General features: G+C 28.9%; 1 protein-coding gene across 4 annotated transcripts; it reads left to right on the forward strand.

Annotated features, from left to right (window-relative positions):
* Positions 1-763: 763 nt before the first annotated feature.
* Positions 764-12426, forward strand: LOC149878607 (uncharacterized). 4 transcript variants are annotated; one of them, XR_016447603.1, is made up of 11 exons: positions 764-875; positions 5598-5643; positions 5853-6338; positions 8184-8669; positions 10032-10092; positions 10190-10343; positions 10528-10753; positions 10882-10953; positions 11129-11178; positions 11660-11896; positions 12004-12426. XR_016447603.1 is itself a non-coding variant. In XM_090072897.1 (11 exons), the coding sequence occupies exons 1-11, from the start codon at positions 873-875 to the stop codon at positions 12081-12083; spliced, it is 1905 nt and encodes a 634-aa protein (XP_089929023.1). In that variant the 5' UTR covers positions 764-872; the 3' UTR covers positions 12084-12426. The 4 variants fall into 4 exon arrangements, 3 of the variants coding, with proteins under 3 accessions (XP_089929023.1, XP_089929025.1, XP_089929024.1); XM_090072897.1 differs by having other exon boundaries at positions 10882-10957; XM_090072899.1 differs by lacking the exon at positions 12004-12426 and having other exon boundaries at positions 10882-10949; positions 11660-11797.
* The last annotated feature ends 579 nt before the right edge of the window (positions 12427-13005 follow it).

A 13005-nucleotide genomic window follows, 5' to 3' on the forward strand; every position in this document is an offset into this window, starting at 1 on the left:
GTATTTGACAAAAACTGCATTCGGAAGACATTCTAGAGGGCCTATTCCGACCCAGTTTAAAGAACAATCTTTACATGAGATATGAAGGAATGCTTAGATCTATGGTATAAAAATGTTTTCCTTAGCGTAAGGTAGGGAGAGAGGCATCTGTAAAAGGAAGCAGCAGGAATTAAAAATTAATTGTCAAACCATTTGTAAAATTGGAAAGTCTACAATACAGGTGTTTTCATTTATAATTTACAAGCTATTGATACTAAAAAAATAGATATTAAGTCTAAATTAACATTGGCTGTTGTTGTGGAGATGTTTGTAAATTTAGAATGTTGATGTTTTTATGATGGCAAACACTCACCATAAGGAAAATGTCAAATCACCAAAATGAAAGTCTACAATATCTATGTAGATGTGGTAGATAAAGGGTATTCAAGCGATTTGGTAAAATATTGTTAAAGGTGTTGAAGTGATTCATTAAAATACTATTGGACTATTCAGTTTGGTATTTTTGATTTGTTTGAAATGCACGTGGCACGAGAAAATAATTTCGAAAAGCAAAATCGTTGATTTTGTGTATAAATGAAATGAGTTTGAACTTGAAGTTTGTTCGAAAATATATTCTAACGTAATTCACTTCAAAAAAAAAGTCAGACGTTTTTTGGCTTTTTTTTTTTTAAGTTGATTTCCATTCGGCAACTGTTGAACAAAATACAATAAACTAAATAAATAAACGAACTCTCCTTCAACAAATAGAACTAGGTTACCATGACAACTAACTTGTGATTTTTTTAAAATGAAAAAACTTTGAAAAAAAGTTACTAAAACACAAATTTATAAAAACTCTGTAATGGAAAATAAAGTTCACAAAGTTGTAATTAATGGTAAGAGCATATATTTATACTTTTATTACATCCTTACTTCTTACATTTTTTGCTTTAACTTCAAAGTATTGTATTGATCATCCGTTGTTGCTTTTCTATCTTTTCTCTGATTTAATAGAGTTAAGATCAAAGAATGATCTTAACTCATGTACGTTGATGTTAATAGAATTAAGATCTTTCTTTTGGAGCGAAAGAAATTCATGAACCAATATTGAAAAGACAACTAAACTTAGCCAAGAAGGTGCTTTATTTTGATCCAGAATTACTTGTGTTCGTTGTTTTTCAATAACCTGTTCCAATTCTTCATAGAGGCATAAAACCTAACACTTAGAATGATTGTATGTGGTTGCTAAAAACTTTTTAAAGAGTTTTTATTATTAGCAGATGTAATGGTTAATTTAATGTATAGTATTTTCTTTGATATGGGGTATAACTACCACAAATCATAAGATTCACGAGAATATAAAAAATTTTGAAGTTAAAGCAAAAATGTAAGAAGTAAAAGATGCAATGTCCAAGTAAAAATCCAAGTATAACTTAAATCATTGGCGCCTAAAATGAAAATTTATTAACCATAAATGTACATCTGAATATAAATGATGCTACAGATGAGATTCTGAAATACCGATTTTTTTATTGGTAACTTCCATGCCTTGTTCACTAAATTTGAAAAAAAAAATTTTCCTAGCAAATTTATTGGAAAGTGTTAAGTTTTTTTAATTTTTTATTCATTGAGTTTGTTTGTTTTTCGTTTTTTTAACTATTTATTTATTTTTTCATTATTATTACCATCCATGATAATTTAACAAACAGAACACACTATGAAATTTTAGGTTATTTAGGTACATACAAACACACACTCACACAAACACAACACCACAGACACAGACACACACTCACCCCGCATGCGCACACACACACCACCCATGCGCACACCCACATATCCATATAACATTGAGTTTATTCATATTTTCTCATTATTCGTAGTTTAAGCTCAGTAATTTTATGTAAGCTTTTAAATTGTTTTCTTTAAAATACAATGAGTTAGTCTACCTTGTTTGAAGTACACTATTAGAAAGGTATTCGAATAAATATAAAAAAAAAAACTCGAAAACATGAAATGCATGAAAACTTCATTTCTTTGTGGGCCATGCCATCATAGTTACATTTAGAAATTTTATACGGCATAGTTGTGAGTGAATCGCAAGCGCTTTTTTTTTATTATCATTCTTCCATCAGAGTTTTTCTCAATTTGTGAGAGATTAAATGCGCGATAGCAATGCAAATTAAAAACTACAAAAAAAACTATGTTGAATTCAATAATTATCTTTTTGTTATTCTACATCAATACAGTGAATGATAAAAAAAATAGCAAATTCTGAATAAATAATGTATGCAAATAGAAATACTTGTTCAAAAAATATAGTTTAGAGGGTCGTGGATGACCGTTCCGGTACTAAGACACGTATCGTACTATTTAACTTTTATAAGTTATGCATAAAAAATATTAAAAAAGGCAAGTTTGTCACTAATTAAAAAACATGAGAAATATGAACTATTTTGATCTTAAATTAGTTTATCTCCCTCGCAATTCGCAGATATGAGGTAGTGTGAATAGAAATGAGCAATAGCTTTTGCTATGTGTTTTCGGAGCAATTACTCCAATTTACGTAATGTAATTGTTCCAAAAGAGCAATTGCTCCAAAATCACATAGCAAAACCAATTGCTCATTTTTTATTCACACCACCCATGGTAACATGGCTCATGCTAGCAATAAAATAATGAGAACAACTGAAATCTCATCTTAATAATTGAATAAGAGGTTTTGAAAGTAAAATAATAAGATTATTTTACGCTGTTTAAGTAAAAATTATCCTCTTACTTTCTAAATGTTTGTAAAAGCCCATACCGCAACAATAACATAAATATAAATATTTACACCATCGCGAAATTTTTTAAGTCATATCATATTCAGCGGTTTCTATAAATATCGGCGTTTTACAGAAATAAATTATTAAAAAACATGAACTAAGATTGTTAATTCTTTTTTCAAAATAAATTTTATTTGGCAAGAATGATATTTCTCGCCATTTTTTTTTTTACCGAGTGCAAAAAATCATATTGAAAAGTGCTGTAAAAAAAATAGGTGCCTACTTTATACACGGCCGGTTTTTTTTTGCATAAATAGGCCGAAAAATTAATGTCAGTTTTCAGCCTTTTTTTTCGCCAGACACGTCGCGTTGATCAAGTTGACAAATTAGTTATGAGAACTATAGTAAATAAATGCGCAGTAGTTAATTGTCGAATTGGTTATAAATTAAAAAAAAAGTGAATCTAGTTATCTTTTTGCAAGTAAAGCTGTTTTTAGTTTCCCCAAAGATACTAATTTAGAAGAAAAATGGATTAATTTTGTAAACAGAAAAGATTGGAAACCAAGCAACAGTTAAATGCGTGGATCATTTTGAAGCAAATCATTTAAAATATGGAAAACGATTTACTTGAAAACATGAGTTAAAACCTGTTCCATCCATTTATTCTGAAGAAACATGCCTAAGTTTCTAACTTTTGTAAACCACCAACTAAGCAAGATTCTACTATCCTAGTTAAAATTCATTCATTTCAAGAAATGGATAAAATAAAAAATATTGATATGCTTCATGAATTTAATTCTCCAAATGGATTTAGTTTCTAAAGATATGAAAGTTTTGTTTTATATAATCGTTTGCTTTTTGTAGACTCAACTCCTTTTATTGAATCAATAAGTGTTGATAACAATTAGCATGTAAAACTACATTATAAAAGTTGTCCACTTCCACTTATTCATTGGTGTAGAATTATCAACAATTGTAAACTCACAAGCCATTATTAAAGAAGTTAGTACCAGGTGGAATTGATCCAACAAAATCATTAAAGTTATTATTAAATGAGGACAAAATAAGCAATTATTCTGTTATTCTTTTTGATGAAATGTATCTGCAGCAATCTTGTGAATACCATAGTGGTAGACTTTACCTTAGTCTTCGAATTTTGTAAATGAGATCGTTATTAAAAAAAAACTTTGACTTTTGAAAACTGGATTTAAAACCATTTTATTCAGATGTGAATTTGAATTCAATTTCAGAACTTTTTAACAATGAAATTCAGGAATGTGAGTTAGATGAAGACAGTAGAGAGGTTGCTATTTTTATTGCTGGATATATATGCAGAAAATTACTTAAAAAATTGAAACATGAGTTATGAACTTTATTTCTAAAAAGTGATGTCATTGATATAAATACAGAATATATTGACCTACTATATATATATATTGTTTACACAAATAAATTGTTTTAACTACAAATTTTTTTATACTTTCAATATAATTAATATCTCTACTCCAAATGCAATCTTATTAATGCATCTGTTATATTTTAAATGTTAAAAATTGTATATTTGAAATGAACTGTGAAATATAGTTTTACTAATCTAATATTTGATAATTTAACTACTAATTTAATATTTCAAAACACAGATGAGTTAACCTAAAAAATTTTAAATAAAGGATACTTAATAAACCTTAAACTTAAAGAAACTTAGGAAATGTTAAGTGTTACTGTTAAAACTATTTTACATTTAAAAACAGACACTTAAAATACTGAAAAACTGGCCTTCTAATTTTCGGCCTATTTGTGCAACATATCTGGCAGTGTATAAAGTAGGCCATGATAAGCGAGTATAATTCTTAATTAGTTTTTGCTCCATTTTCTACTTAAACACACTGTTAGCCTTATTTCTAGATTGGTCATAAGTAAAGGTGATCATAAGCAGAGATGGTCATGAGTAAATGTGATCATACGCATAGATAACCATAAGTAATGTGTAACTTAAAAAACTTTTTTTTTTTAAAATAAATTTGATTAAAAAAGTTTTAGAGGCAGCATCTCTTTTAACTCATTGTTGTAAAATACTATTTTTTTAAAACATTTGAATTCATCGTCATCTAGTCTTCATGAGATTTAATTTCATTAGAATGGTTAAGTAAAATGTCTTCAATAGCCTGTGATGGCTCAGAGACAGGAAGTCCTGGACTATTGATGACCGGTTGGATAACTAAAGGGAGGTGAGGGTAGATAACAATATTTTATTTTTAGAGTTATATTGAGTAAAATAATGCTTTAAAAATGTATGTTATTTAAATGATTTTTTGATTTGATAATAAAAAAATAACCGTAGTATATTTTAGTTAAAAAATACTCATTTTTTGTAATTACAATTATTTTGAATTTTCAGTTTAAGGACCTGGATTCCTTTTAAAATGAAAAAGAAAGTAGTTTAGGATATGGTACTAACAAGTGATATCTTAGTTTCTTAACAAAAACAGCAGTAATAACAGCAACAATAGCATCAATACTATAACAATAACATCAAACGTATATTTATAAATTCAATAAACCAAATAAGTAAATTAAAAAACACAGATGCAGACAATAAAAACTAATTACGTTTGCAATATAAAAAATTTAGTCTTCAAGTACATATAAAAAGTCAGATCCTGTTGAACCCTGCTACAACTCACTCCAAATCTTAAATATATATTTATACAGTGCTGTTTTGATTTTTAGAGTCAAATGATGAAATATTAAAAACTTTTTGATTTGCAATATATAGCAACTTTGTTAACTTTTATCGCTATCATTTTTAATTTGCTTTTTGCAATTTCTCACCTAATTTTTTTAATTCAGGTGGAACATTTATTTTTGATATTTTTATTGGTTAAAAGTGCATACCGTAAGTAACATTTTTTGTACTGGATTTTCAAAATGACATTGGAAACTACAACTTCGCCTTCATAACCAACCTTAAATGTGATAGCACATGCTCTCTCCCAGATGATAAAATAGTTAATAATTTTTTTAAGTTAATAGTTTTTTTTTTCCTTTCATTCTTTTTTTTTTTTAGAATTGTTTTTTTATATGGAAGTTTTTTTCTTTTTTTAGAATTGTTTATATTAAAGGAAGAGATAGAGTTAAAAAAGAATCAATTTGTTGCAATTCTAAGCAAACTTCCTAAAGAATATGAGCTATCATTCGAATTAAAACCAACGACGTTTTTAACTGGGTACGCAAATGTCATACATTTATCATTAAATGGAGATAGTGCGAATTACGGGGATAGAACGCCTGGGGTTTGGGTCACTAATGAAGAAACTCTTCACATTTCTTCAGCAATAAATGGCGTGGCTAATAACTTTTTTTCAACAACAACTAAAATTGCATTAATGGTTTGGACATATGTTAAGATTTCTCAACTTCTCAATAATGGAATATATAGTTTTACAGTGCAAGTAGATAAAGCTAAAGTTTATGAATTGGAAAACAAAAGAGCAATGGAGTTTACAAGTGTTAAAGTTTATTTTGGAGATCCTTGGTGGCCTGCGCAACCGGGATACATTCGAAACTTTACCATAACTAACGCAATTGAAAGTAATTAACCACTTTTTTCTTGTTTTTTTTTTACTATTACCATCATAAGTCTTGATTTACACTTAAAATATTAAACTGTTATGAATGGTCGATGCAGGTGGAAGTTTTGTCTTACAAACGATTAAAAAATAATACAAAACTCAGTTTAAATATTTTAGGTTGTCATATGTCTTGTTAATCATACTCTGTAAATGTTTTGAACTAAAAACTACCCATTTTTAAAAATTATTGCAAATTTTGTGCGCCAGTTTAGCCTCAACTTTGCTAAACCGATTGACGAAGAGGCTAAAATTGGCGCATATTAAAAGTCATGCTTTAGGATCCAAATTTGTCTTCAAATCTCAATAAAATATGTAATTTAATATTTTTTCAGATATTGTTTCTATATTTAGAAACAATCAAAGGTTTATTTTTAGGCAAGGTTACATTTTTTTATGTTTTCAGTTCAAATTAAAAACATTAGTTATTACATAATGCAATTAACCTGATGGCTGTCTATATGGATTAACTCGATATCCTTCATTTCAACATTTTTCTTTAATTCATGAAGCCTTTTTGTTGAGTAACATCAGATTTAAAAATATGTCTCCTCAGTTTATTTTTTTGCAGTTGTGTTGATTTTCTTTCTGCTCGTGGTTTTCTTTAATTGGGGGCATTTGATTTTATTAAAAACTAATTCTTTAAAGCTTTTATCATTTTGAAGTGTCAGTGTTGGTATACACACAATAACAACCTTGTGGGTTGTGGCTTTGACCCTATGATTTTGCAATCGTCACACAAAAACAAATTGAATTTTTATCATAAATTGCTGTTAAAAAACAATGTATTGTTTTGCAAAATTTGATGCACAATTTTTACCCGCATAAGTATAAATTGTATAATATCTATGGTTTTTCTTGTACTGTTTCTTTATGCTCTATTCAACGCGCGAATCATTTTGTTCTGCAATCTAAAAAAAGTAAAATCTTGCAAAACTGTCTGACCTGAGAAAACCCTTTCGTGCGGTAATAGGGTAGACCAAATGAAATAATAGTATATATTCACTGAAATCTAATCTTTAAGAATCAGCAAGAAAATTTAAGCTTAAAAGTTTTACTTCATTTGACAGAAAAGAACCTCAAATAACAACTGAATTTTATATTTTTACAGCATTAAACTTGTATCACATGAAACATACAAAAAAGTTTTAAATTAATTCAAATATTGCTTATGCCTTTCTTTTAAAAAAGCTTTATAGAAATTTATGGGGTATTCTAAAAAATAATGCTTTTATGTAAATTTAGAAAGTTTTGATTACAAATAATGAAGTAGGCTTGTATTAAATGCGGTGTAATATTTCATTTTAAGTAGTTTAGGTTTTTGAATTTTTCAAATATGATGAAAAATAAGTAAGTTATGGAAAATTGAGGAAGAAAAATTAAAAACAACGATTAGGATAAACTTTAGTGAATTCATGCTATTGTTTAATTAGACCTACCTAATACCCTCGTCAAAATGTCAGCCAGTTTTGCAAGATTTTACTTTTTGTGGGAATGTCTCCCTTTTCTATCTGCCGGCGTAGTTATCTGGATCTTAATTATTTTAATGCAATCTATAGACATTATAAACAGGTCGGTAAGTATGCTCGAGTATCAGAAACGAGAAAAAATTTGGTAACTTTTATTTTGTTTATACAGAAGTAATAATTATCTCGACTTCACTTTTAGTAGATGGTCTGAAAAAACAACCATTAAATAACTAGCGTCACTTTTTACTAATTTCGCGCTTTAATCTCAACTAAGTAAACGCATAGCTGTTCAAAAGTTTTAAAATTGTAAAATATTTTCAGTTTGTATTTTTAACTAGATTCGTTCAGTATGATTGACGAAGTCGAGTTAAAGCAAAATCAATTACAAAAAGTTTTTAATACACTTCCTAAAGAATACGAGTTGGCTTTTGAGGTTAAACCTACATCATATAGATTTCAGTGGAGTAATATAATTCACCTTACTATTGGAGGTAATTCAGAAACTTATGGTGATCGAACACCAGGAGTATGGGTTCATCCCAATTCACAACTGCAGTTTTTTTCAGCAATAAACGGAAACCCCAGCGAGACATATTATTCATCAATAATAATGAAATTAATGGAGTGGACGAAAATTAAGATTGCACAACTTCAGGTTGATGGAGCTAGCGTTTTTACAATATGTGTAAACGAAGTCATTATCCACACTATGCAAAACAATGATGCAAGGGAGTTCAAAGATGTTAAAGTATTCATTGGTGATCCATGGTACCTTGTTCAACCAGGTTATATTCGAAATATAGTTATGAAAAACGTTTTTGTGGGTAAGAATTTTTTGTTGAATAAAAATTTTTTTTGCACTCAGTAACAATCGCATTATCTCCAAACACCTTTCCTTATTGGTAATTTCTCGACATAACTTGTTGAAAAATGGGTGTTGATTTTACTTTTTAAATGTTCAGCTGTCATGAATAAAAATTTAGTTATCGTTTTTGAATTTATCGTCGCATTGTCGCGTGAGTCTATAAATCTAACCAACATTTCGGAAAAAATGCGATAAACTAAATCTCACATTCTAAAAACAATTGAAAAGAAACCTCAATTTTGGCCAAATTATTCACCAAGTTCTAACTGTAGAAAGTTTTTACAACAAGTTTCTAATTGATCTGCAACCAGCACAATTTCTTTAGCTAATTGTTCACAGTAATCCAGAAGCTTGTAGACAATAAGCCGAACTACATACCCACATTGAAACAAACTTCTTGTCCACTTTCATTCTTCGTGATGCTTGCATTGAATTTCGGCATCAGTGCAACCCCACGCTAGACAAAGTTGTTTATACATGGCAACTAATTGACCAATTCATATGCAGTCTTGTATGATTCTGGCTACTCACTAACAGCAACATCAAGGAAGCTAGTCCTGATAATATCATGCAAACATTAGTAGAAATAGACAAATATTCAATCGTTTTTATTTCAAGTTTCACTAGATGTTACAAAACAGCTCATGAGCTTAAAGATGCATTTTAAAAAATTTTTTTTTGTTCTTGCAAATGAAGAAAATGGAAAACTGTAGTCGGTTGCTAACCCAGTACTTTGACAGTACATAGTTTCTAACTTAAGCTTTAAAAAATGTTTTTCTTTACATTCAAAAGTGTTTGAAAGACGTTAATGCGACGGTGAAAGCTTTAGATTTTAGATTCGTATTTAACTCCTTTAAATTAAGTTTTCATCAATCAAAAAAATGCAGATGTGACGCTTGTGAAAGATAAAACGGGAAATAGGGAATTAGGAATTAACAATGAAGCACACATAGAAGAGATGCGTTGAGTGCATTGTAGACAAATGTAGTCAATATTTTGTAATAACGGTTTTAAGTAAAAACTATCGTAGTGATGATTGCGTACTTGACGGTTTTAACTGATTAACTTTTAATTATTTTATTTTTTTAATATTCTATCAAAGTCGTTTATGATTATACGTTACATCACAACAGGAAAAAAATGTTTTGGAAATATTCGGCAAGAAATGCCCATATAGTTTTCACGATAAAAGCAGACAAACCCTTAAAGTAGATTTTCTCGAAAGAAAAAAGTCAGTTAGAACTTTATAATTCTCAAGTGACAAAATCTATATTGTTATATCATTTTTTATAATAAACCTTTACTCTTGGTGTTTTTTAAGATGAAAGCGAAGATGAAAAACCTCTTATCTTAGTAACTATCAAGGGATTGGTTATAGGCAGGTAAATAAAATTGTTCATTTAGTTAATTTTTCCATTTATTACAGGTTATCACAGTATAAAAATGCATCTTTTATGTACAATGGGAAATTTACTTTAGTAACATGTTAAGTTTGACAAGCTTGATCGCTTCTAAGCAACAAATAGGATTAACTGCATTTAACCTGACATTGGAGTACTCCCTGCCCCTGTTTGCAACAATACATTCTTTTAGTATCTTAGATGGGCTTGTACACTTCGGTTCGATGTTTACAGTAAGGCAATTCTATGCAATATTCATTTTCTTTTATTTTTTATTTAAAAACCAATAGTTATATTTTTTTAATCAAGATATATTAATGCATTCTTGTAAAGAAATTGTAATAAAAATTATTTATCTATTTTTATTTTTTACCTTCATAAATTTTGGTATTTTTAAAAGAACTTCTTTTTTTGTAGTTTTCAGGAACCTCTCCTAATAACGGATTTAATCATAGCATCAATATTACAATTGTAACAAGCGCTTGTCCAATTGAAAACCAATTTTTTCTTGAAATTCCTTTAAAAGTATCTTTTCAGAATCTAAAAGGAAAAAAATGGAATCAGTACGAAACTTTCAGGACTAAGATAGCCTGTCGGAATGTTACTAAAACTAAGTTAATAAAAGATTTTACAGCATTACCAGGTTAGCATTTTTTTAAATTGCATAAAAAAAAATGATAATGCTTTTTTATTGCAAATTATGGAAGCTGAGTAATACTCGATCGTTTTAATACCTTCTTTGATTATTATTGTGAACGATTTAACTTTTAGAAAGCTATCCCCGAGGTTTATATTGGGATGACATTGAATCTAGCATTTATGTTTGCATGAATCAATATGTTAGTAGGTATTATAACCTTTATCCAAAAATCAAACTTAAAGAAAATAAAGTCGTTCCAAATACATGAATTAGAACTTAATGTCAGTCTTAAAGAGCAAGTTACAAAAAAATCTATTATACTTATAAAGTAAAAATTGCTGTGAAATATTGACTGTTAATCACACTGACATTTTTTAGCACGAAAACGGCCTGCTACTATTCCTATTCTGATGGCAAGTTATGGTCAGGTAATCTTTTCTCTATTTATTTTAGAAATATCTGTATACATGTTTACATTAAGAAAAAGTATTTAGTTGCATTTTAGTCGCAAAAAGCCGTTCATTTTCTGCGCTTTTTTTTCCTTTTTTGTTTTTCAATAATATAAATAAATTTTTAATAAAATAAATTTTTTTTTTTTGTTTTTTTGTTTACAATCCAAAACATAGAGCAAAAAATTCATCAGTTAGAAAGGGTGATTTCCTAAGCCACTGATCAACTGCCCTGATTATAAAAATTATTAGTCTTAAAAAACCAACCCTTATTCCCTCCCCCCCTTTCCTTCCCCTCCCATCCCTTCCTCCCGTCCCCCCACCCCACCCAGGTCTAATCAGCAATAATCATTTTGAACCCTGAGAAACTAAATCTCAGTTAATAAACCACTGCCTTAATGATAGATGCAAATTGTTGCAACTGTATTTTTTTCTGTAAATCTTCTTTTGTTAACTTTAGATATGGACATGCGAGTAGGTTCTGTTCTTGGCCACCACTTTTCTACTAGAGTATTGTATGCAGTACACAGAAACCAAAAATCTTATTTGATGTACCATAATGCCTATAAGAAGTGGTTGGTGATCACTAATGACGAGTTTGTAAAAAATATATCTGATAAGATCAATTTAAATGGTTGTAAAAATCTTGATGAGAGCTATTTAGCTGTTTACAGATTTGGGCAAAACCAGTGGATGGGTATGCACAAATATGACTTCGGATTGCTATAGCTTAACACACTTTATAAATATTTTCTGCTGAGATTTCAAAATTTCAAATATAACCATTTCTGAATATTACTTTAGGAAATGATGAGGGTTTGTTTATTCGAAAATCTGTCAACGATTCCTGGATTCAAAGATTTCAATGGAATAAGAATTTATAAGATAACCTTTGGTGTTCATTCTAGCAAATGAACAGTGAAGATTAGAGATTGTATTGCTAAAATGAGCTTGAGCACGTTTTAGTCTCATGTTAGCTCGCTGAAACCTGGAATCGTGTTTTCAATGAATTTTTATTAAGAAATTAACCGACGGACCCGTAGAAACAATTTTTAAGAACCCTTTTGCTAGCAAAGTCTTGCAAATCGCAATGCTAAGGATTCTCCTATTCAAGTTAATACATTCAATTTCTCTAAGCTTTGTTATATAATCAAAATCCTCATTGACCTGAGTCATAAACTTTTTTTGTGTTGTAAGTTTTTATCATCTTAAGTGACCAATCATCAATAAGCTTTGTTTTGGCTGTTTCAACCCAATAGGTAGTATATAATAACTTAATTATGAAATTCTAACCTACACTACTCCTGACTACATATCTTTCAATGATTCCTATTTGAGTTTATCCTTTTATAAGTAAATGTAATTGGCTCCGCTAACTTTAAAATTAATTCTACATTAGAAATATCAGTTGCCTTTTTATTTTTTATTTTTCCTTCATTACTCAAATCATTTGCTTCTTGATAGTCCAAGAGTTCATCAGGCTCTAATTTAACTTTTTTCTGACTCAGTGTTTTTTTTTTTTTTTAAGTTCTTTCATTTCTTTGGCTTTGTTTTCTGGTTTCAATATAATCAATTTGAAGCTTACTTTTAATTCAAATTTAAGTTTTTAAATTCTTTCGGTTATTTGTAGTTGCAATGAACTTTTTTGGATAATCATAGGAACAATTTAAATCATCGCATTTTATAATTGCACGTACGCAAACTTGAATATCAAAAAGTTAATCAAAATTTGTCCCAAAACTTAACTTTTTTCTAATTCCTTATTTCCTTGGACATGCAACTGCTGCAGCCTCATTTCACAAAGCC

The sequence above is a fragment of the Hydra viridissima genome, unplaced genomic scaffold (assembly GCF_058129835.1).
Source record: "Hydra viridissima isolate aposymbiotic clone 2 unplaced genomic scaffold, HvirCarnegie_v1 scaffold_15, whole genome shotgun sequence".
NCBI classification, from domain to species: Eukaryota; Metazoa; Cnidaria; class Hydrozoa; order Anthoathecata; family Hydridae; genus Hydra; species Hydra viridissima.

What these genes read in the sequence shown, in the direction of transcription:
- LOC149878607 (XM_090072897.1), top strand. An exon ending in ATTGGTTAAAAGTGCATACC is followed by an intron (nt 5,644 to 5,852) that starts GTAAGTAACATT and finishes TTCTTTTTTTAG; the next exon opens with AATTGTTTATATTAAAGGAA. An exon ending in TGGGCAAAACCAGTGGATGG is followed by an intron (nt 11,897 to 12,003) that starts GTATGCACAAAT and finishes ATATTACTTTAG; the next exon opens with GAAATGATGAGGGTTTGTTT.